The 25,374-nt window shown below is 55.3% G+C and overlaps 1 protein-coding gene and 1 long non-coding RNA gene across 3 annotated transcripts; both read left to right on the top strand.

Annotated features, from left to right (window-relative positions):
• Positions 1-743: 743 nt before the first annotated feature.
• Positions 744-6,583, top strand: LOC311164832. The gene is made up of 3 exons (XR_014616891.1): positions 744-851; positions 3,712-3,837; positions 6,542-6,583. It is a non-coding gene; the product is annotated as an uncharacterized lncRNA (long non-coding RNA).
• A 14-nt stretch (positions 6,584-6,597) lies between these two features.
• On the top strand, positions 6,598-22,324 carry PLOD3 (procollagen-lysine,2-oxoglutarate 5-dioxygenase 3). Of its 2 annotated transcripts, none has more exons than XM_084224454.1 (8): positions 6,598-6,683; positions 10,750-10,866; positions 12,146-12,211; positions 14,708-14,809; positions 17,809-17,925; positions 18,539-18,673; positions 19,974-20,098; positions 21,540-22,324. In XM_084224454.1, exons 1-8 carry the CDS (start codon positions 6,654-6,656, stop codon positions 21,610-21,612), a joined length of 765 nt encoding a protein of 254 aa, XP_084080580.1. In that variant the 5' UTR covers positions 6,598-6,653; the 3' UTR covers positions 21,613-22,324. The 2 variants fall into 2 exon arrangements, with proteins under 2 accessions (XP_084080580.1, XP_084080581.1); XM_084224455.1 differs by having other exon boundaries at positions 21,444-22,324.
• The last annotated feature ends 3,050 nt before the right edge of the window (positions 22,325-25,374 follow it).

Genomic DNA, 25,374 nt, shown 5'->3' with positions numbered 1-25,374 from the left:
GGTTGATTTTGGGTGATTTCAGGGTGTTTTGGGGTGATTTTTGGGTGATTTGGGATGATTTGGGGAAATTTTGGCTGACTTTGGGGTGGTTTTGGCTGATTTGGGGTGATTTGGGGTGATTTTTTGGGTGATTTTGGTCAATTTGGGGTGTTCCAGGTGATTTTGGGCTGATTTTGGGTGATTTTAGGTAATTTTGGGGGTGATTTGGGCTGATTCTGGCTGATTCGGGGTGGTTTTGGGGTCTTTTGGGGTGATTTTGGGGAATTTCAGGGTGATTTGGGGTGATTTGGGTGATTTTGGGGTGATTTTGTGGTGATTTTTGATGACTCTGGGTGGTTTTGGGTGATTTTGGGCGATTTTGGGTGATTTGGGGGGTGAATTTGGGTGATTTGGGGCTGATTTTGGCTGATTCTGGGTGGGTTTGGGTGATTTGGGGTGATTTGGGGTGAATTTGGGTGATTTTGGGGTATTTTGTGGTGATTTTGGATGACTCTGGGTGTTTTGGGGGCGATTTTGGGCGATTTTGGGTGATTTTGGGGTGAATTTTGGGGTGATTTTGGCTGATTTGCGGTGATTTGGGGGGGATTTGGGGTGATTTGAGGTGATATTGGGCTGATTTTGGGCTGATTTGGGGTGATTTTGGGGTGGTTTTTGGTAATTTTGGGGTGAAATTGTGTGATTTTGGGGTATTTTTGGGTGATTTTGGGTGGTTTTGGGGCGATTTTGGGCGGTTTTGGGTGCCCCAGGTCGCTGTGCCGGCGGGACCCGCGCTGCGAATTCTACCTGAGCCTGGACAGCGACGTCAGCCTGAGCGACCCCGGGGTGCTGAGGGAGCTGATCGAGCAGAACAGGTACAGAGTGACCACTGAGTGACCACTGAGTGACCACTGAGTGACCACTGAGTGACCAATGACCAATGAGTGACCAATGAGTGACCACTGACCCCACACTGAGCCCTGAGCGACCCCGGGGTGCTGAGGGAGCTGATCGAGCAGAACAGGTACAGAGTGACCCTGAGTGACCACTGAGTGACCCTGAGTGACCAATGAGTGACCACTGAGTGACCACTGGCCCCACACTGACCCCACACTGAGCCCTGAGCGACCCCGGGGTGCTGAGGGAGCTGATCGAGCAGAACAGGTACAGAGTGACCACTGAGTGACCACTGAGTGACCACTGAGTGACCACTGAGTGACCACTGACCAGTGACTGACCAGTGAGTGACCACTGACCCCACCCTGAGCCCACCCTGAGCCCTGAGCGACCCCGGGGTGCTGAGGGAGCTGATCGAGCAAAACAGGTACAGAGTGACCACTGAGTGACCACTGAGTGACCACTGAGTGACCACTGAGTGACCACTGAGTGACCACTGAGTGACCAATGACCAATGAGTGACCACTGAGTGACCAATGACCAATGAGTGACCAGTGACTGACCAATGACCCCACACTGAGCCCTGAGCGACCCCGGGGTGCTGAGGGAGCTGATCGAGCAGAACAGGTACAGAGTGACCACTGAGTGACCACTGAGTGACCACTGAGTGACCATGAGTGACCCTGAGTGACCACTGAGTGACCAGTGACCAATGACCAATGAGTGACCAATGACCAATGAGTGACCACTGAGTGACCACTGACCCCACACTGAGCCCACACTGAGCCCTGAGCGACCCGGGGGTGCTGAGAGAGCTGATCGAGCAGAACAGGTACAGAGTGACCACTGACCCTGAGTGACCACTGAGTGACCACTGAGTGACCACTGACCACTGAGTGACCACTGACCAGTGACCACTGACCACTGAGTGACCAATGACCCAACACTGACCCAACACTGACCCCACCCTGAGCCCTGAGCGACCCCGGGGTGCTGAGGGAGCTGATCGAGCAGAACAGGTACAGAGTGACCACTGAGTGACCACTGAGTGACCACTGAGTGACCACTGAGTGACCACTGAGTGACCCTGAGTGACCACTGAGTGACCACTGACCAATGAGTGACCAATGAGTGACCAATGAGTGACCACTGAGCCCACACTGAGCCCTGAGCGACCCCGGGGTGCTGAGGGAGCTGATCGAGCAAAACAGGTACTGACCACTGACCATGAGTGACCACTGAGTGACCACTGAGTGACCACTGAGTGACCACTGAGTGACCAGTGAGTGACCAATGACCACTGAGTGACCACTGAGTGACCAGTGACCAATGAGTGACCACTGACCAGTGACCAATGACCAATGAGTGACCAATGACCACTGAGTGACCACTGAGTGACCACTGAGTGACCATGAGTGACCACTGACCGACCACTGACCAATGAGTGACCAGTGAGTGACCACTGACCCCACCCTGAGCCCTGAGCGACCCCGGGGTGCTGAGGGAGCTGATCGAGCAGAACAGGTACTGAGTGACCACTGAGTGACCACTGAGTGACCACTGAGTGACCACTGAGTGACCACTGAGTGACCAATGACCCCACAGTGACCACTGAGTGACCCTGAGTGACCACAGAGTGACCACTGAGTGACCCTGAGTGACCACTGAGTGACCACTGAGTGACCACTGAGTGACCCTGAGTGACCACTGAGTGACCACTGACCACTGAGTGACCAATGAGTGACCACTGACCCAACACTGACCCAACACTGACCCCACCCTGAGCCCTGAGCGACCCCGGGGTGCTGAGGGAGCTGATCGAGCAGAACAGGTACAGAGTGACCCTGAGTGACCACTGAGTGACCACTGAGTGACCACTGAGTGACCACTGAGTGACCCTGAGTGACCACTGACTGACCACTGACTGACCACTGACTGACCACTGACCAATGAGTGACCAATGACCAATGAGTGACCACTGACCCCACACTGAGCCCTGAGCGACCCCGGGGTGCTGAGGGAGCTGATCGAGCAAAACAGGTACAGAGTGACCACTGAGTGACCACTGAGTGACCACTGAGTGACCACTGAGTGACCAATGACCAATGAGTGACCACTGACTGACCATTGAGTGACCCTGACTGACCACTGAGTGACCACTGAGTGACCCTGAGTGACCCTGAGTGACCAACTGACCAGTGAGTGACCAATGACCAGTGAGTGACCACTGAGTGACCCTGACTGACCACTGAGTGACCCCAGGTGACCCTAAATGTCCCCCAGGTGTCCCCAGATCCCCTCAGGTGTCCCTCAGGTCTCCCCAGGTGCCCTCAGGTGACCCTAAATGACCCTCAGGTGTCCCCAGGTGTCCCCAAGGCCCCCAGCTGTCCCCAGGTGTCCCCAGGTGCCCCCAGGTGCCCCCAGGTGTCCCCAGGTGTCCCCAGGTGACGCCCAGGTGTCCCCAGGCAGGTGCTGGCCCCGCTCCTGGCCCGTCCCAGTCCCCAGGTGACGCCCAGGTGTCCCCAGGTGTCCCCAGGTGTCCCCAGGTGACGCCCAGGTGTCCCCAGGCAGGTGCTGGCCCCGCTCCTGGCCCGTCCCGGTCCCCAGGTGTCCCCAGGTGTCCCAGCTGTCCCCAGCTGTCCCCAGGTGACGCCCAGGTGTCCCCAGACAGGTGCTGGCCCCGCTCCTGGCCCGTCCCGGTCCCCAGCTGTCCCTAGCTGTCCCCAGGTGTCCCCAGGTGTCCCCAGGTGTCCCCAGGTGTCCCCAGACAGGTGCTGGCCCCGCTCCTGGCCCGTCCCGGTCCCCAGGTGTCCCCAGGTGACGCCCAGGTGTCCCCAGGCAGGTGCTGGCCCCGCTCCTGGCCCGTCCCGGTCACCTCTGGTCCAACTTCTGGGGCGCCCTGAGCCCCGACGGCTTCTACGCCCGCGCACCCGACTACCTGGAGATCCTGCAGGGGCACCGCAGGTGAGAGAGAGCACCTGGGCACACCTGGGGACAGCTGGGGAGTGGGGACACACCTGGGGACACCTGGGGACACCTGGGGACACCTGGGGGGTGGGGACACACCTGGGTACACACACCTGGAGATCCTGCAGGGGCACCGCAGGTGAGACAGCACACCTGGGGACAGCTGGGGGGTGGGGACACACCTGGGGACAGGTGGGGACACACCTGGGCATGGGTGGGGACACACCTGGAGATCCTGCAGGGGCGCCGCAGGTGAGAGAGAGAGCACACCTGGGGACAGCTGGGGACAGCTGGGCACACACCTGGGGACACCTGGGGGGTGGGGACACACCTGGGGACAGCTGGGGGGTGGGGACACACCTGGGTACACACACCTGGAGATCCTGCAGGGGCACCGCAGGTGAGACAGCGCACCTGGGGACACACCTGGGGACAGCTGGAGACACACCTGGGCACACCTGGGCACACACCTGGGCACGGGTGGGGACACACCTGGGGACACCTGGGCACGGCTGGGGGCACACCTGGGGACAGCTGGGGACACACCTGGGGGGTGGGGACACACCTGGAGATCCTGCAGGGGCGCCGCAGGTGAGACAGCGCACCTGGGCACACACCTGGGCACACACCTGGGGACAGCTGGGGGGTGGGGACACACCTGGAGATCCTGCAGGGCCTCCGCAGGTGAGAGAGAGCACACCTGGGCATGGGTGGGCATGGCTGGGGGGTGGGGACACACCTGGGGGGTGGGGACACACATGGGCACACCTGGGGACACACACCTGGAGATCCTGCAGGGGCACCGCAGGTGAGACAGGGCACACCTGGGCACGGCTGGGGACACCTGGGCACGGCTGGGGACACACCTGGGCACGGCTGGGGGATGGGGACACACCTGGAGATCCTGCAGGGGCACCGCAGGTGAGAGAGAGCACCTGGGGATGGGTGGGGACAGCTGGGGACACACCTGGGCACGGCTGGGGGGTGGGCACACACCTGGAGATCCTGCAGGGGCGCCGCAGGTGAGAAAGAGCACACCTGGGCACAGCTGGGGGGTGGGGACACACCTGGGGGGTGGGGATACACCTGGGCACACACCTTGGCACAGGTGGGCACGGCTGGGGGCACACCTGGGGACAGCTGGGGACACACCTGGGGGGTGGGGACACACCTGGAGATCCTGCAGGGGCACCGCAGGTGAGACAGGGCGCACCTGGGGACACCTGGGCACACACCTGGGCACAGCTGGGGCACACCTGGGCACACACCTGGGGCTGGGGACACACCTGGGCACACCTGGGGCACACCTGGGGGGTTGGGGACACACCTGGGCACACCTGGGCATGGTTGGGCACACACCTGGGCACAGCTAGGGGGTGGGGACACACCTGGGCACAGCTGGGCACACACCTGGGGTGTTGGGGACACACCTGGGCACACCTGGGGGGTTGGGGACACACCTGGGACACACCTGGGGGGTTGGGGACACACCTGGGACACACCTGGGGCACACCTGGGCACACACCTGGGGGTGGGGACACACCTGGGCACAGCTGGGCATGGCTGGGGACACACCTGGGGGGTGGGCACACACCTGGAGATCCTGCAGGGCCGCCGCAGGTGAGAGAGGGCACACCTGGGCACGGGTGAGGACAGCAGGGGACACACCTGGGCACACACCTGGGCATACACCTGGGGACACCTGGGGGGTGGGGACACACCTGGAGATCCTGCAGGGCCGCCGCAGGTGAGAGAGGGCACACCTGGGCACGGGTGAGGACAGCAGGGGACACACCTGGGCACACACCTGGGCATACACCTGGGGACACCTGGGGGGTGGGGACACACCTGGAGATCCTGCAGGGGCGCCGCAGGTGAGAGAGAGCACACCTGGGCACACCTGGGGGGTGGGGACACACCTGGGGACACACCTGGGCACGGGTGGGGACAGCTGGGGACAGCTGGGGGGTTTGGGGACACACCTGGGCACACACCTGGGCACACCTGGGCACAGGTGGGGACACACCTGGGGGGGGGGCACACACCTGGAGATCCTGCAGGGGCACCGCAGGTGAGACAGGGCACACCTGGGGACACACCTGGGGACAGCTGGGGGATTGGGGACACACCTGGGCACACCTGGGCATGGTTGGGCACACACCTGGGCACACCTGGGGAGTGGGCACACACCTGGACACACCTGGGGGCACACCTGGGGGGTTGGGGACACACCTGGGCACACACCTGGGCACACCTGGGGCACACCTGGGGGGTTGGGGACACACCTGGGCACACACCTGGGCACAGCTGGGCACACACCTGGGCACACCTGGGGCACACCTGGGGGGTTGGGGACACACCTGGGCACACCTGGGGTGTTGGGGACACACCTGGGACACACCTGGGGGGTTGGGGACACACCTGGGGCACACCTGGGCACACACCTGGGGTGTTGGGGACACACCTGGGCACACCTGGGCATGGTTGGGCACACACCTGGGCACACCTGGGGTGTTGGGGACACACCTGGGACACACCTGGGGGGTTGGGGACACACCTGGGGCACACCTGGGCACACACCTGGGGGTGGGGACACACCTGGGCACAGCTGGCGACACTCACACCCCCCTGGGATGGGTGGGCGGGGCTTGGTGGTGGGCGTGTCCCCAGCCTGACCCCACCCCCCGGTGGGCGTGGCCAGGGGCGTGTGGAACGTGCCCTACGTCAGCCGCGCCTACCTGGTGGGCGGGGCCGCGCTGCGGGGGCCGCTGGGGGAGGGGCCTGTCTTTGACCACGCCCACCTGGACCCCGACATGGCGTTCTGCGCCCGCGCCCGCGAGAAGGTGAGAGCCCAAAATCGCCTGAAATCACCCCAAAAATCACCCCAAAAATATCCCAAAATTCACCCCCAAAATCATCCCCAAAATCACCCCAAAATCATCCCAAAATCACCCCAAAAATATCCCAAAATCACCCAAAAATCATCCCAAAAATATCCAAAAAATCATCCCAAAATTCACCCCAAAATCACCTCAAATTCACCCCCAAAATCATCCCAAAATCACCCAAAAAATCCCAAAAATCACGCCAAAATCACCCCGAAATTCACCCCCAAAATCACCCCAAAATCATCCCAAAAATCATCCCAAAATCACCCAAAAATCACCCCAAAATCACCCCAAATTTACCCCCAAATTCACCCCAAAATCACCCCAAAAATCACGCAAAAATCATCCCAAAATTCACTCCAAAATCATCCCAAAAATCTCCCCAAATCACCCCAAAATTCACCCCAAAAATATTTTAAAAAATACCCCGAAATTCACCCCAAAATCACCCAAACATCATCCCAAAATTCACCCCAAAATCACCCCAAAATTCACCCCAAAAATATCACAAAAATCACCCAAAATTCACCCCAAAATCATCCCAAAAATATCCAAAAAATCACCCCAAAATTCACCCCCAAAATTCACCCCGAAATTCATCCTAAAATCACCACAAAAATCATCCCAAAATCACCCCAAAATCACCTCAGAAATATCCAAAAAATCACCCCAAAGTCACCTCAAAAATCACCCCAAAATATCCCAAAATCACCCCAAAATTCACCCCAAAATATCCCAAAATTCACCCCAAAAATCAGCCCAAAATCACCCCCAAAATCACCCCGAAATTCACCCCAAAAATCATCCCAAAATCACCCAAAAATCATCCCAAAAATATCCAAAAAATCATCCCAAAATTCACCCCAAAATCACCTCAAATTCACCCCCAAAATCATCCCAAAATCACCCAAAAAATCCCAAAAATCACGCCAAAATCACCCCGAAATTCACCCCCAAAATCACCCCAAAATCATCCCAAAAATCATCCCAAAATCACCCAAAAATCACCCCAAAATCACCCCAAATTTACCCCCAAATTCACCCCAAAATCACCCCAAAAATCACGCAAAAATCATCCCAAAATTCACTCCAAAATCATCCCAAAAATCTCCCCAAATCACCCCAAAATTCACCCCAAAAATATTTTAAAAAATACCCCGAAATTCACCCCAAAATCACCCAAACATCATCCCAAAATTCACCCCAAAATCACCCCAAAATTCACCCCAAAAATATCACAAAAATCACCCAAAATTCACCCCAAAATCATCCTAAAAATATCCAAAAAATCACCCCAAAATTCACCCCCAAAATTCACCCCGAAATTCATCCTAAAATCACCACAAAAATCATCCCAAAATCACCCCAAAATCACCTCAGAAATATCCAAAAAATCACCCCAAAGTCACCTCAAAAATCACCCCAAAATATCCCAAAATCACCCCAAAATTCACCCCAAAATATCCCAAAATTCACCCCAAAAATCAGCCCAAAATCACCCCCAAAATCACCCCGAAATTCACCCCAAAAATCATACAAAATCACCCCAAATCATCCCAAAATGACCCCAAAATCACCCCGAAATTCACCCCAAAATCACCCCGAAATTCACCCCCACAATCACCCCAAAATCATCCAAAAATAATCCCAAAAATCACCCCAAAATTCACCCAAAATCACCCACAAAATCACCCCCAAATCATCCCAAAAATACCTCCAAATTACCCCCAAAATCATCCCAAAATCATCCCAAAATCATCCCAAAATTCACCCCAAAAATATCCAAAAAATCACCCCAAAATTCACCCCCAAATCATTCCAAAATCACCCCAAAATCACCCAAAATTCATCCCAAAATCATCCCAAAATCGCCTCAAAATGACCCAAAAATATCCCAAAATTCACCCCAAAATCATCCCAAAATCATCCCAAAAATATCCAAAAAATCACCCCAAAATATCCCAAAAATCACCCCAAAAAATATCCAAAAAATCACCCCAAAATCATCCCCAAATCACCCCGAAATCACCCCAAAATCGCCCCCAAAATCATCCCAAAATTCACCTCAAAAATATAAAAAAAAATCCTCCCAAAATCACCCAAAATCATCCCAAAATCACCCCAAAAATATCCCAAAAATCACCCCAAAATCACCCCAAATTCACCTGGGGGACCCCAAAACTCACCCGGGGAGGCTCCAAAATCCAGCCCAGTCTGGGGGGGATTTTGGGGTGAATTTGGGGGATTTTGGGTTTTCTTGGGGGGATTTTGGGGTGATTTTGGGTTGAATTTTGTGGGGGTTTTGGGTGAATTTGGGGTGAATTTGGGGGTGGATTTTGGGGTGAATTTGGGGGGTGAATTTGGGGGATTTTGGGGGTGAATTTTGGGGTGAATTTGGGGGATTTTGGGGGGAATTTTGGGGTGAATTTGGGTGATTTAGGGGGTGGATTTTGGGGTGAATTTGGGGGATTTTGAGGTGATTTAGGGGGTGGATTTGGGGGCGAATTTGGGTGAATTTGGGGGTGGATTTTGGGGTGAATTTGGGGGTTTGGGGGGTGAATTTTGGGGTGAATTTGGAGGGTTTGGGGGGTGGATTTTGGGGTGAATTTGGGGTGGATTTTGGGGTGAATTTGGGTGAATTTGGGGTGGATTTTGGGGTGAATTTGGGGGGTTTTGGGGGTGAATTTTGGGGGTGATTTAGGGGGTGGATTTGGGGTGGATTTTGGGGTGAATTTGAGGGTTTTGGGGGTGGATTCGGGTTGGATTTTGGGATGAATTTGGGGGGTTTTGGGGGAGAATTCTGGGGTGAATTTGGGGGATCTTGGGGGTGAATTTTGAGGTGATTTAGGGGGTGGATTGTGGGGTGGATTTGAGGGTTTTGGGGGTGAATTTTGGGGTGAATTTGGGTGGTTTTGGGGGATCTTGGGGGTGGATTTTGGGGTGAATTTGGGGGGTTTTAGGGTGAATTTTAGGGTGAATTTGGGGATTTTGGGGGTGGATTTTGGGGTGAATTTGGGTGAATTTTGGGGTGGATTTTGGGGTGAATTTGGGGAATTTTGGGGGTGAATTTGGGGGATTTTGGGGGTGAATTTGGGGGTGGATTTTGGGGTGATTTGGGGAGTTTTGGGGGTGGATTTTGGAGGTTTGGGGGGTGAATTTCAGGGTGAATTTGGGGGGTTTGGGGGTGAATTTTGGGAGGTTTTGGGGGGTGAATTTCGGGGTGATTTTGGGGGTGAATTTTGGGGTTTTGGGGTGAATTGGAGGGGTTTTGGGTGTGATTTTTGGGGTGAATTTTGGGGTGATTCAGGGGTGGGTTTTGGGGTAAATTTGCGGGGTTTTGGGGGTGAATTTTGGGGGATCTTGGGGGTGGGTTTTGGGGTGAATTTGGGGGATTTTGGGGGGATCTTGGGGATGGATTTTGGGGTGAATTTGGGGGATTTTGGGATGAATTTTGAGGTGATTCTGGGGGGTTTTAGGGGTGGATTTTGGGGTGAATTTGGGGGATCTTGGGGGTGATTTTTGAGGTGATTCTGGGGGGATTTTTGAGGTGGATTTGGGGTGATTTTGGGATGAATTTTGTGGGATTTTAGGGTGAATTTTAGGGTGAATTTGGGGATTTTGGGGTGAATTTGGGGGTGAATTTTGGTGTGAATTTGGGGGGTTTTGGGGTGAATTTGGGGGTTTTGGGTGTGGATTTGAGAGTTTCGGGGGTGGATTTGGGGTGGATTTGGGGGTGAATTTTGGGGTAAATTTGGGGGTTTTTGGGGTGGATTTTGGGGTGAATTTGGGGGTGAATTTGGGGGTGAATTTGGGGGATTTGGGGTGGATTTTGGGGGTGAATTTTGGGGTAAATTTGGGGGTTTTTGGGGTGAATTTGGGGGGTTGTGGGGGTGAATTTTGGGGTGAATTTGGGGCGTTTTGGGGAGGATTTTGGGTTGGATTCTGGGGTGGATTTGGGGGTGAATTTTGGGGTGAATTTTGGGGTGAATTTGGGGGATTTTGGGGCTCCCCCTGTCCCCAGGGGCTGTTCCTGCACGTCACCAACCGGCGCCACTTCGGGCACCTCCTGGTGACCGACGGCTACAACGGCACCGGGGGGAGGCACCCCGAGCTCTGGGAGAGACCCCGCAACCCCTGGGTGCGTATGAGACCAGTACAGACCAGTACAAACCAGTACAAACCAGTATGGACTGATACAAACCAGTATAGATTGATACAAACCAGTATAAACCAGTATAAACCAGTACAGACCAGTGCAGGGCAGTGAGCACCCCGAGCTCTGGGAGAGACCCCGCAACCCCTGGGTGCGTATGAGACCAGTATAAACCAGTATGGACCAGTACAGACCAGTATACATCGATATAAACCAGTAGAGAGCAGTATAGATTGATACAAACCAGTACAGACCAGTACAGGGCAATGACCCCCAGTGAGCACCCCAAGCTCTGGGAGAGACCCCGCAACCCCTGGGTGGGTATGAAACCAGTACAGACCAGTACAAACCAGTACAAACCAGTACAGACCAGTATAGATTGATACAAACCGGTACAAACCAGTATAGATCAGTATAAACCAGTACAGACCAGTGCAGGGCAGTGAGCGCCCCGAGCTCTGGGAGAGACCCCGCAACCCCTGGGTGGGTACAGAACCAGTACAAACCAGTACAGACCAGTATAAACCAGTACAAACCAGTATAGATTGATACAAACCAGTACAGACCAGTATAAACCAGTACAGACCAGTATAGATTGATACAAACCAGTATAAACCAGTACAGGGCACTGACCGGTCCCGCTCCCAGTCCCTCCCAGTGCTCCCAGTCCCTCCCAGTCCATCCCAGTCCCCCCCAGTCCCCTCCCAGTCCATCCCAGTCCCTCCCATTCCCCTCCCAGTTTATCCCAGTCCCTCCCAGTCCATCCCAATCCCATCCCAGTCCATCCCAGTTTATCCCAGTCCATCCCAATTCCATCCCAGTCCCTCCCAGTCCATCCCAATCCCTCCCAGTCCATCCCAGTCCCTCCCAGTTCCTTCCCAGTCCCTCCCAATCCCATCCCAGTTCCCTCCCAGTCCATCCCAGTTTGATCCCAGTCCCTCCCAGTTCCCTCCCAGTTCCATTCCAGTCCCCCCCAGTCCATCCCAGTCCATCCCAATCCCATCCCAGTCCATCCCAGTCCCCTCCCAGTCCCTCCCAGTTTGATCCCAGTCCCTCCCAATTCCCCCCCAGTCCCTCCCAGTCCATCCCAGTCCCTCCCAGTTCCCTCCCAATCCCATCCCAGTCCATCCCAGTCCCTCCCAGTCCCTCCCAGTCCCCTCCCAATCCCCTCCCATTCCCCTCCCAGTCCCTCCCAGTCCCTCCCAGTCCCTCCCAATCCCCTCCCAGTCCCTCCCAGTTTATCCCAGTAACACCCTTTCCCCAGGACTGGGACCAGCAGTATTTGCACCCCAACTACAGCCGGGTCCTGCCGGAGAACCTGATCCAGGAGGTACCGAAAGCGCCCCAAAAACGCCCAAAATCACCCCAAAAATCACCCCAAAATATCCCAAAAATCACCCAAAAATCACCCCAAAATATCCCAAAAATATCCCAAAAATATCCCAAAAATCACCCAAAAACTCACCCCAAAATCACCCCAAAATCACCCAAAAACATCCCCAAAACATCCCAAAAATCACCCAAAACCTCACCCCAAAATCACCCCAAAATCACCCAAAAACATCCCCAAAATATCCCAAAAACACCCAAAAATCACCCCAAAAATATCCCCAAAATCACCCAAATATCCCCAAAATATCCCAAAAATCACCCAAAAAATATCCCCAAAATATCCCAAAAATAATCCCAAAAATATCCCAAAAATATCACCAAAATATCCCAAAAAATCCCAAAACCACCCCAAAATCACCCAAAAATATCCCCAAATTACCCCAAAAATGCCCCTAAAATCACCACAAAAATATCCCAAAAATATCCCAAAAATCACCCCCCAAATGCCAAAAAAATACCCAAAAAATATCCCAAAAATACCCCAAAATATCCCAAATATATCCCAAAATATCCCCAAATCACCCCAAAAATATCCCCAAAAATACCCCAAAATCACCCCAAAAATACCCTAAAAATCCCCTAAATCACCCAAAAAATATCCCAAAAATACCCCAAAAAATCCCAAAAAAATCCCCAAAAAATCCCAAAAATATCCCAAAAACACCCAAATACTTCCCCCAAAAAAATCCCAAAAATCACCCCAAAATCACCCAAAAATATCCCAAAAGTACCCAAAAAATACCCAAAAAATATCCCAAAATCATTCCAAAAATATCCCAAAAATATCCCAAAAATATCCCAAAATATCCCAAAAAATATCCCAAAAATACCCAAAATACAAAAAAAATCCCCTAAATCACCCAAAAAATACTCCAAAAATACCCAAAAAATATCCCAAAATCACCCAAAAAATATCCCAAAAAAATCCCCCAAAAATACCCAAAAATCACCCCAAAATATCCAAAAATACCCCAAAATATCCCAAAAAAACCCCCTAAAAAATCCCAAAAATACCCAAAATCACCCCAAAATCACCCCCAAAATATCCCAAATTCACCCCAAAACCGCTGCTAAAATCACCCCAAAACGTGCCCGAAATCATCCCAAAAATGCCCCAAAATCCCCCCAAAAATCCCCCACATTTCCCAAATTTTTGGGATTTTGGATTTTTGGGGTCCCCCGTTGAGTTTTTGGGGTTTTTTGGGGTTCCTGGGCTGATTTTTGGGGTGAATTTCTGATTTTTGGGGGTGAATTTCTGATTTTTGGGGTGAATTTCCATTTTCCATCCCTTCCCTGACGTGTTCCAGTTCCCGCTCTTCCCATTTTTTGGGGTATTTTTTTGGGGGGGAAATTTTGGGATTTGGTTTTTTTGGGGTCCCCCGTTCAGTTTTGGGGGTTTTTTGGGGTTCCCGGGCTGATTTTTGGGGTGAATTTCTGATTTTTGGGGTGAATTTCTGATTTTGGGGTGAATTTCTGATTTTTGGGGTGAATTTCTGATTTTTGGGGTGAATTTCCATTTTCCATCCCTTCCCTGACGTGTTCCAGTTCCCGCTCTTCCCATTTTTTGGGGGGATTTTTGGGGGAAATTTTGGGATTTTGGGTATTTTGGGGTCCCATGTTGAGTTTTTGGGGTTTTTGGGGTTCCTGGGCTGATTTTTGGGGTGAATTTCTGATTTTTGGGTGAATTTCTGATTTTTGGGTGAATTTCTGATTTTTGGTGTGAATTTCCATCCCTTCCCTGACGTGTTCCAGTTCCCGCTCTTCCCATTTTTTGGGGGAAATTTTTGGGATTTTGGGTTTTTTGGGGTCCCCCGTTCCGTTTTTGGGGTTTTTTGGGGTTCCTGGGCTGATTTTTGGGGTGAATTTCTGATTTTTGGGGTGAATTTCTGATTTTTGGGGTGAATTTCCAGCCCTGTCCTGACGTGTTCCAGTTCCCGCTCTTCCATTTTTGGGGGATTTTTGGGGGGAAATTTTGGGATTTTGGGTTTTTTGGGGTCCCCTGTTGAGTTTTTGGGGTTTTTTGGGGTTCCCAGGGTGATTTTTGGGGTTCCTGGGCTGATTTTTGGGGTGAATTTCTGATTTTTGGGGTGAATTTCCATTTTCCATCCCTTCCCTGACGTGTTCCAGTTCCCGCTCTTCCCATTTTTTTGGGATTTTTTGGGGGGAAATTTTGGGTTTTTTGGGGTGAATTTCTGATTTTTGGGGTGAATTTCTGATTTTTGGGTGAATTTCTGATTTTTGGGGTGAATTTCTGATTTTTGGGGTGATTTTCCATCCCTTCCCTGACGTGTTCCAGTTCCCGCTCTTCCCATTTTTTGGGGGATTTTTTGGGGGAAATTTGGGGATTTTGGGTTTTTTTGGGGTGAATTTCTGATTTTTGGGGTTCCCAGGGTGATTTTTGGGGTGAATTTCTGATTTTTGGGTGATTTTCCAGCCCTGCCCTGACGTGTTCCAGTTCCCGCTCTTCTCGGAGCAGTTTGGGCGGGAGCTGCGGGAGGAGGCGGAGCTTCGAGGAGGGTGGGCGGAGCATCACGAGGTGGGCGTGGCTTCCGAGTGAGGGGTGTGGCCTCAAAATTGGGGGTGTTGCCCTCCCCAAAATTGGCGTGGCCTAAAATGGGGGCGGGGCTAAAAAATATTTGGGATGCCTAAAATAGGGGCGGGGCCTCTTAAAAGGGGGTGGGGCTTCAAAAATGGGGGTGGGGCTTCAAAAATGGGGGTGGGGCTTCAAAAATGGGGGTGGGGTTTCAAAATGGGGGTGGAACCTGGAAAAAAATGAGGGCGGGGCTTAAACATTGGAGGGTGTGACCTTAAAAATTGGGGGCGGGGCTTCAAGAAGGGAGCTCTGACTTGTCCTGGTGGGCGAGGCCAGGGCCGGGTGTGTCCCAGGTGTGTCCCAGGTGTGCCCCAGGTGTATCCCAGGTGTGTCCCAGGTGTATCCCAGGTGTGCCCCAGGTGTGCCCCAGGTGTGCCCCAGGTGTGTCCCAGGTGTATCTCAGGTGTATCCCAGGTGTGTCTCACCTGTCCCAGGTGTGTCCCAGGTGTCCCTCACCTGCCCAGGTGTATCCCAGGTGTATCTCAGGTGTATCCCAGGTGTATCCCAGGTGTATCTCAGGTGTGTCCCAGGTGTACCCCAGGTGTATCCCAGGTGTATCCCAGGTGTATCCCAGGTGTGTCCCAGGTGTATCCCAGGTGTGTCCCAGGTGTGCCCAGGTGTATCCCAGGTGTGTCCCAGGTGTATCCCAGGTGTATCCCAGGTGTATCTCACCTGTCCCAGGTGTACCTCAGGTGTGTCTCACCTGTCCTGGGTGTGTCCCAGGTGTGTCCCAGGTGTCCCTCACCTGTCCCAGGTGTACCTCAGGTGTGTCTCACCTGTCCTGGGTGTGTCCCAGGTGTGTCCCAGGTGTCACTCACCTGTCCCAGGTGTATCTCACCTGTTCCTCCCCCGTCGCTCACCTGCCCAGGTGTATCTCAGGTGTGTCCCAAGTTATCCCAGGTGTATCCTAGGTGTATCTCACCTGCCCCGGTGTATCCCAGGTGTATCCCAGGTGTATCTCACCTGTCCCAGGTGTATCTCAGGTGTGTCCCAGGTGTGTCCCAGGTGTATCTCATCTGTCCCGGGTGTATCCCAGGTGTCCCTCCCCCATCCCTCACCTTCCCAGGTGTATCCCAGTTGTATCTCAGGTGTATCCCAGGTGTCCCTCACCTGTCCCTCCCCCATCCCTCCCCCATCCCTCACCTGCCCAGGTGTATCCCAGGTGTATCCCAGTTGTATCCCGGGTGTCCCTCACCTGTCCAGGTGTATCCCAGGTGTATCTCACCTGTCCCAGGTGTGTCCCAGGTGTGTCCCTGGTGTGTCCCAGGTGTATCCCAGGTGTATCTCACCTGCCCCAGGTGTGTCCCAGGTGTATCCCGGGTGTCCCTCACCTGTCCCAGGTGTATCTCAGGTATGTCCCAGGTGTATCCCAGGTGTATCTCACCTGCCCAGGTGTATCTCAGGTGTGTCCCAGGTTTATCTCAGGTGTGTCCCAGGTGTATCTCACCTGCCCAGGTGTATCTCAGGTGTGTCCCAGGTGTCCCTCACCTGCCCCAGGTGTATCCCAGGTGTATCTCACCTGTCCTGTGTGGGTTCCCAGGTGTGTCCCAGGTGTATCCCAGGTGTCCCTCACCTGTCCCAGGTGTATCCCGGGTGTGTCCCAGGTGTATCCTGGGTGTACCTCACCTGTCCCAGGTGTGTCTCACCTGTCCTGGCTGTGTCCCAGGTGTATCCCAGGTGTCTCTCACCTGTCCCAGGTGTATCCCAGATGTCCCTCACCTGTCCCAGGTGTGTCTCACCTGTCCTGGGTGTGTCCCAGGTGTATCTCAGGTGTGTCCCAGGTGTATCTCAGGTGTGTCCCAGGTGTGCCCCAGGTGTGCCCAGATGTGTCCCAGGTGTGTCCCAGGTGTATCCCAGGTGTGTCCCAGGTGTGCCCCAGGTGTGCCCCAGGTGTGTCCCAGGTGTATCTCAGGTGTGTCCCAGGTGTATCTCAGGTGTGCCCCAGGTGTGTCCCAGGTGTGTCCCAGGTGTGTCCCAGGTGTGTCCCAGGTGTATCTCTGGTGTGTCCCAGGTGTATCCCAGGTGTATCCCAGGTGTGTCCCAGGTGTATCTCACCTGTCCTGGGTGTATCCCAGGTGTGTCCCAGGTGTGCCCCAGGTGTCCCTCACCTGCCCAGGTGTATCCCAGATGTATCCCAGGTGTCCCTCACTTGTCCCAGGTGTACCTCAGGTGTGTCTTACCTGTCCTAGGTGTGTCCCAGGTGTATCCCAGGTGTATCCCAGGTGTATCTCACCTGTCCCAGGTGTACCTCAGGTGTGTCTCACCTGTCCTGGGTGTGTCCCAGGTGTATCCCAGGTGTATCTCACCTGTCCCAGGTGTACCTCAGGTGTGTCTCACCTGTCCTGGGTGTGTCCCAGGTGTATCCCAGGTGTCCCGCACCTGTCCCAGGTGTCCCTCCCCCGTCCCTCCCCCGTCCCTCACCTGCCCAGGTGTATCTCAGGTGTGTCCCAGGTGTATCTCAGGTGTATCCCAGGTGTATCTCACCTGTCCAGGTGTATCTCAGGTGTATCCCAGGTGTATCCCAGGTGTATCTCACCTGTCCCAGGTGTCCCTCACCTGTCCTGGGTGTGTCTCACCCCTCCCTCCCCCGTCCCTCACCTGCCCAGGTGTATCTCAGGTGTGTCCCAGATGTATCCCAGGTGTATCCCAGGTGTATCCCAGGTGTCCCTCACCTGTCCCAGGTGTCCCTCACCTGCCCAGGTGTATCCCAGGTGTGTCCCAGGTGTATCTCAGGTGTGTCCCAGGTGTCCCTCACCTGTCCCAGGTGTGTCTCACCTGTCCTGGGTGTGTCCCAGGTGTATCTCAGGTGTGTCCCAGGTGTCCCTCACCTGTCCCAGGTGTGTCTCACCTGTCCTGGGTGTGTCCCAGGTGTATCTCAGGTGTGTCCCAGGTGTGTCCCACCTGTCCCTCACCCGTCCCTCCCCCGTCGCTCACCTGCCCAGGTGCTCTCGTGGGCGGTGCCTCTCTCCGCGCTGCGTTTGGACTCCGCCCTGCAGGGGGCGCTGCGGGAGCTCCTCCCCCCCATCGCCCGCCGGCTCTTCCCGGGATACGCCCCCAAGGTGGGCGGGGCCTACGAGAAAGGGGCGGGGCCTGGGAGAAAGGGGCGGGGTCTGGAAAATGGGTGGGGCCTCAGGATTGGTGCGGCTGGGGTGGGGAATTATAAAGGGGCGGGGCTTGGGGAGAGGGCAGGGCTTGGGTTAAGGGGGTGGAGCTTGGGGAAATGGGCGTGGCCTCAGAGGCGGGGGCTAAAAAGAGGTGGGGCTTGTGGAGAGGGCGTGGCTCAGAGGAAAGGGGTGGAGCCTGGCGAAAGGGTTGGGGCAGGGAATGGGTGGGGCTGTAAAAGGGGTGGGGCCTGAGAAGGGGCGGGGCTTATGGGACATGGAGAAGTGGGTGGGGTTTGGGGAATTGGTAGGGATTTAGAAAGGGGCGTGGCCTTGGGAGGGGTGGGGCTTGGAGAGATGGGTGTGGTCCACAGAGGGTGTGGCTAAATGGGCGTGGCTTGGGAGGAAAGGTGTGAAAGGGGGTGGGGTCTTCAAAAGGCATCGCAGATGTGGGTGTGGCCTAAGCAGGTGTGGTCGGTCGTGCTGAATTGGGGCGTGGTCAATGTGGGTGTGGCTCTCTTTCTGGGTGTGTCCTTTCTTGACCACACCCACTCGCCCCTCCCCCACCCAGGGCCGGACCGTGCTGAGCTCCGTGGTTCGTTATGACCCCGCCCCTTCTGGCCACGCCCCCTCCGACCCCTCCCCCTCGGCCCCGCCCCGGCCGACGGCCACGATCAGCCTGAGCGTCAGCCTAAGCCCCGCCCACGTACGGACTGGGTTATACTGGGTTATACTGGGGGGATGTGGGGGTTACTGGTTTATACGGGGAGGGACTGGGGGGGACTGGGAGGGGTTAGTGGTCCATACTGGTCTGTACTGGTCCATACTGGTCTTCACTGGTCCATACTGGTCTGTACAGATCCATACTGGTTCATACCGGTCTGTACTGGTCCATACAGATCCATACTGGTCCATAGTGGTTCATACCGGTCCGTACTGGTCCGTACTGGTCCATACTGGTTCATACTGGTCCATACCAGTCCGTACTGGTCCGTACCGGTCCGTACTGGTTTATAATGGTCCATACCGGTCTGTACTGGTCCGTACTGGTTTATACTGGTCCATACTGGTCCATACCGGTCCATACTGGTCCATACTGCTCTGTACTGGTCTATACTGGTCCGTACTGGTCCGTACCAGTTTATACTGGTTTATACTGGTCTGTACCGGTCCGTACTGGTCCGTACCAGTCCATACTGGTCCATACTGGTTTAGACTGGTTTATACTGCTCCGTATTGGTCCATACTGGCCCGTACTGGTCCATACTGGTCCATACTGGTCCATACTGGTTAATACCAGTCCATACCGGTTTATACCGGTCCATACCGGTCCATACCGGGCCGTACTGCTCTGTACTGGTCCGTACTGGTGGCACTGGTCCGTACCGGTCTGTACCGGTCCGTACTGGTCCATACTGGTCCATACTGGCCCGTACTGGTCCATACTGGTCCATACTCGTCCATACTGGTCTGTACCGGTTTATACTGGTCCATACTGATTCGTACCAGTCCGTACTGGTCCATACTGGTCCATACTGGTTTATACTGGTCCGTACTGGTCCATACTGGTCCGTACCGGTCCATACTGGTTTATACTGGTCCATACTGGTCCGTACCAGTCCATACCGGTCCATACCGGTCCGTACTGGTCCATACTGGTCCGTACCGGTCCGTACCGATCCATACTGGTTTATACTGGTCCGTACTGGTTCATAGTGGTTTATAGCAGTCCGTACCAGTCCATACCGGTTTATACTGGTCCGTACTGGTCCGTACTGGTCCATACTGGTCCGTACCAGTCCGTACTGGTCCATACTGGTCCGTACTGGTCCATACTGGTCCGTACCAGTCCATACCGGTCCATACTGGTCCATACCGGTCCGTACTGGTCCATACTGGTCCATACTGGTCCGTACCGGTCCATACTGGTCCATACCGGTCCATACTGGTCCGTACCGCTCCATACCGGTCCATACTGGTCCATACTGGTCCGTACTGGTCCCCAGGGCGGCGGCTGGCTGTTCCCCCGTTACGGCTGCGTGGCCCCCGCGCCCCCCCCGGGCTGGGCCCTGCTGCACCCCGGGCGCCTGACGCACCTGGCGGCAGGTGTGCCCCCCACGGGCAGCGCCAGGTACGGCCCGACGGACGGACGGGGACAGGGGGACGGGGGGGGTGGGGACAGAGGGGACATTGGGGGGGTTGGGGACATTGGGGGGGTTGGGGGCATTGGGGACATTCGGGACATTGGAGACATTGGGGACGGGGGGACAGAAGGGACATCAAGGGGACATTGGGGACATTGGGGACATTGGGGGGGTTGGGGACATTGGGGACATTGGGGACATTGGGGGGATTGGGGACAGGGGGGACATTTGGGGACAGTGGGGACACTGGGGACATTGGGGGCATTCGGGACATTGGGGACACTGGGGGGGTTGGGGACAGGGGGGACATTGGGGACAGAGGGACAGAAGGGACATCAAGGGGACATTGGGGGGATTGGGGACATTGGGGGGATTGGGGACAGGGGGGACATTGGGGACAGTGGGGACGAGGGGACATTGGGGACAGAGGGACAGAAGGGACATCAAGGGGACATTGGGGACATTGGGGAGGTTGGGGACAGTGGGGACAGTGGGGGAGTTGGGGACAGGGGGGACATTTGGGGACAGTGGGGACGGGGGGACATTCGGGACAGAGGGGACATCAAGGGGACATTGGGGACGTTGGGGAGGTTGGGGACAGTGGGGACAGTGGGGGAGTTGGGGACAGGGGGGACATTTGGGGACAGTGGGGATGGGGGGGACATTGGGGACAGAGGGACAGAAGGGACATCAAGGGGACATTGGGGACATTGCGGGTGATTGGGGGGATTGGGGACATTGGGGGGGTTGGGGACATTGGGGATATTGGGGGGGTTGGGGACATTGGGGACATTTGGGGGTTGGGGACGGGGGGACATTGGGGGCATTCGGGACATTGGGGACATTGGGGACAGGGGGACATTGGGGACAGAGGAACATCAAGGGGACATTGGGGACATTGGGGGGGTTGGGGACATTGGGGACACTGGGGACATCAAGGGGACATTGGGGACAGAGGGGGGAGAGGGGACAGGTGGACAGAGGGACAGAAGAGACATCAAGGGGACATTGGGGGGATTGGGGACAGAGGGGGGCTTGGGGACATTGGGGACATTGGTGGGATTGGGGGGACACTGGGGACATTTGGGGACATTGGGGGAACTGGGGGACATTGGGGACAGAGGGGAGAGAGGGGACAGAGGGACATTGGGGACAGAGAGACAGAAGGGACATCAAGGGGACATTGGGGACATTGGGGACATCAAGGGGACATTGGGGGCATTCAGGACATTGGGGACAGAGGGGACAGAGGGACATTGGGGACAGTGGGGACATTGGGGGAGGTTGGGGACATTTGGGGACACCATTGGGGACGTCATTGGGCACCACCAGGTACGGGCTGGCGCTGCTGATGGACCCCTGAGTGTCCCCAAACTGGGGACACCGGGGACGTCATCGGGGACATCGAGGGACACTGGGGACATCCAGGACATCACTGGGGACATCGAGGGACACTGGGGACATCCAGGACGGACCCCTGGCACAGGCCTGGCCTCGCTGATGGACCCCCGAGTGTCCCCAAATGGTGACATCAGTGACATTGGTGACATTGGTGACATCGGGCACCGAGCCCCATCCCTGATGATGGACCCCTGAGTGTCCCCAAATGGGGACATTGGGGACATTGGGGACATCGGTCACCGAGCCCCATCCCTGATGATGGACCCCTGAGTGTCCCCAAATGGTGACATTGGTGACATTGGGGACATTGGTGACATCGGACACCGAGCCCGTCCCTGCTGATGGACCCCTGAATGTCCCCATATTGGGACATTGGGGACATTGGTGACATCGGGCACCGAGCCCTTTCCCTGCTGATGGATCCCTGAGTGTCCCCAAACGGGGACATTGGTGACATTGGTGACATTTGGGGACATCAGGGCCTGACCTGTGCCGTGGCCCCGTGCACCTTGTGGACCCCCCCTGGGGACATTTGGGGACATTTGTGGTGCCACCCCCACCTCGGCCTGGCCCTGCCCGTGGAGCTCAGATGGGGACATTGGGGACACCCCTGGGGACCCCAAAATGGGACCGGGAGGGGACACCAGGGGACACCCCCAGGACTTTGGGGACACCCAGGGGACATTTGGGACACTCCCAGGACTTTGGGGAACCCCCCCGGACTTTGGGGACACCCAGGGGACCTTGGGGACATCCAGGGGACCCTCCCAGGACCTTGGGGACCCCAAAATGGGACAGGGGGGGGCACCGTGGAGACACCCCCAGGACTTTGGGGACACCCCTGGGGACATTGGGGACACCCAGGGGACCTTGGGGACACCCAGGGGACATTGGGGACACCTCAGGGGACACCCCAAGACCTTGGGGACACCCCAGGGGACCCCCCCAGGACATTGGGGACACCCAGGGGACCTTGGGGACCCCAAAATGGGACCTTGGGGACCCCCCCGAGACCTTGGGGACACCCAGGGGACCTTGGGGACCCTGATGACGTCACCGGGGTGGGGGTGGGGTTCCTGGAGTGGGGGAGGGGCGGTTGGGGACCCCCCTTCCCCCCCCCCCCCAAATTTTGGCAATAAAATCCGGGGGTCCCCTCCCCCCCCATCCGCCGTGTGATGACGTCATTGGTTGGGCTCCGTGCGTGACGTCACTCTAAAGCCACGCCCCTCTGTGACGGAGCGGGGTAGGACGCCGTGTCGCGATTGGTCGGGGCGGCGTGCGCCCCTCCCCCCGATTCAAGCCACGCCCCTTAACTCCAAAGCCCCTCCCCCAATTCCGGAGCCCCTCCCCCAATTCCCGCATTCCCAAATTCCCCTCCCCCCCATTCCTTGGCTCCTCCCCCTTTCCCATGGCTCCTCCCACTCCCGTGGCCCCTCCCCTTACTCCCAGCGCCCCTCCCCCATTCCCAAAGCCCCTCCCCCAATTCCATTGCCCCTCCCCCATCCCTGGCCCCTCCCACAGCTCGTGTCCCCTCCCCCACCCCGTGGCCCCGCCCCCCGGCCGGCAGCCCCTCCCCCACGCTGACGGACACGGGTGTTTATTGATCACGTGGTTCCACACCGGGGCGGGGACACGCCCCCTCCCCTCCCCTCCCCCACCCCCCCAAACACCCCGGGGGGTCCCCCCCGACCCCTCCGGGGGGTCCTTGGGGGGGAGGGGCCGGGGTGGGGGAGGGGCAGGGGGCGGGGTGGGGGAGGGGCCGGGTGGGGGAGGGGCGGCAGAAACCCCCAAACCCGGAGGGGGGGGGGGGAGGGGCGGCAGTGACACCCGCCCCTCCCCCAACACCCCTCGCGCTCCCCTCCCCCACCCCCGCCCCTCCCCCACCCCCGAACCCCAAAATCCCCCCGGGGGGTGGGGGAGGGGCGTGGGGGGAGGATCCCCCCCAAATTTTCAGGGTGGGGGAGGGGAATTTGGGGGGGGGGGGGGAGGGGACGCTCCATGCAGTGGGGGAGGGGCGGAAAGAGGAGGGGGGGGAGGGGCAGCACCCCAAAAATCTGGCGGGAAAAATTCGGGGCGACGCCTCCCTCCCTCTGACTGGGGGGGGAGGGGCGGTTTTGGGGACCCCTCCCCAATTTTGGGGACCCCCCTCCCCTCCCCCACCACCCCCCTGGTTCCCTCCTCCCAGGGGGTGCCCCTCCCCCACCCAACCCGCCCCTCCCCCCCCTCCCTCACTTTTGGGGTCCCCCCCTCCGTTTTTTTGGCATCTCCCCCAAATTTTGGGGTCCTCTCATTTTTGGGGGGTCCCCCCCCCCCATTTTTGGGACCTCCCCTCCCCCAACAATTTCCCGCTCCCCAAAATTCCCCCAAAACCTCCCAAAAATCCCATAAAATCCCCCCCAAAATTCCTCGAAATTCCCCCCAAAATCCCTCGAAAATTCCCAAAATTTCCCCCAAAATCTCTTTCAAATCCCCCCAAAATTCCCCAAATCCCCCAAAATCCCCAAATTCCTCAAAATTCCCCTAAAATCTCTTTAAAATCCCCCCAAATCCCCCCAAAAATCCCATAAAATCCTCCCAAAATCCCTCAAAAATTCCCAAAATTCCCCCAAAATCCCCCAAAATTCCCTCAAAATCTCAAAATTCCCCCCAAAATCTCTTTAAAATCCCCCCAAATCCCCCCAAAAATTCCCATAAAATCCTCCCAAAATCCCCCAAAATTCCCCAAAATCCCCCCAAAATTCCAAACCCGACTCATTTTCCATCCATTTCTCAGGAAATTCATTTATTGGGGGACAGAAATTTTGGGGTTCCCTTCAAATTTTTGAGGATTTTGGGAATTTTTTTTCAGACCGAGCCGAAGAGCCCCAAAATTTCCCAAAAATCCCCTAAAAAATCCCAAAATTCGATTTTTTATCCCTGAATTTTTGGGTTTTTTTCCCGAATTTTTGTGTTGATTTTGGGGGGAATCTTCGAGATTTTTTGGGGTTTTTTCCTGAATTTTTTGGGGTTTTTTTCCTGAATTTTTTGGGGTTTTTTTTCCTGAATTTTTGAGATTTTTTTCCCAAATTTTTGGGTTAATTTAGGGGGAGATCTCCCAGATTTTGGAGGTTTTTCCCTGAATTTTTAGGTTTTTTTTTTTTCCTGAATTTTTGGGAATTTTTTCCCTGAATTTTTGGGATTTTTTTCCCAAAATTTTGGGTTAATTTTGGGGAGGATCTCCCGGATTTTGTGGGTTTTTTCCTGAATTTTTGGGGTTTTTATCCCGAATTTTTGGGGTTTTTTTTCCCCAAATTTTTGGGTTAATTTTGGGGAGGATCTCCCAGATTTTGGGGGTTTTTTTCCTGAAATTTTGGAGGTTTTTTCCCTGAATTTTGGGGGTTTTTTTTGCAAATTTTGGGGTTTTTTCCCCGAATTTTTGGGTTAATTTGGGGGAGATCTCCCAGATTTTGGGGTTTTTTTCCTGAATTTTTTGGGGTTTTTTCCTGAATTTTTGGGGTTTTTTCCCCAAATTTTTGGGTTAATTTGGGGGAGGATCTCCCAGATTTTGGGGTTTTTTTCCTGAATTTTTGGGTTTTTTTCCTGAATTTTTGGGATTTTTCCCCGATTTTTTGGGTTATTTTGGGGGGGGATATTCCAGATTTTGGGGTTTTTTTCCTGAATTTTTGGGGGGTTTTTCCTGAATTTTTTGGGTTTTCTTCCTGAATTTTTGGTGGTTTTCCCCAAATTTTTGGGTTATTTTGGGGAGATCTCCCAGATTTTGAGGTTTTTTTCCTGAATTTTTTGGGGTTTTTTTTCCTGAATTTTTGAGATTTTTTTTCCCAAAATTTTGGGTTAATTTTGGGGGAGATCTCCCAGATTTTGG

This window comes from Fringilla coelebs (genome assembly GCF_963513975.1).
Source record: "Fringilla coelebs genome assembly, chromosome: 38".
NCBI lineage: Eukaryota > Metazoa > Chordata > Aves > Passeriformes > Fringillidae > Fringilla > Fringilla coelebs.
The sequence above is the reverse complement of the archived record's forward strand: the minus strand, read 5'-3'. Positions and strand labels throughout refer to the sequence as shown.

Coding starts and splice junctions, on each gene's coding strand:
- PLOD3 (XM_084224454.1), top strand. CDS start 6,654: ATGGCGTTCTGCGCCCGCGCCCGCGAGAAG. Junction 10,867..12,145: donor AGAGACCCCGCAACCCCTGG/GTGCGTATGAGA, acceptor CCCTTTCCCCAG/GACTGGGACCAGCAGTATTT. Junction 18,674..19,973: donor TCAGCCTAAGCCCCGCCCAC/GTACGGACTGGG, acceptor ACTGGTCCCCAG/GGCGGCGGCTGGCTGTTCCC.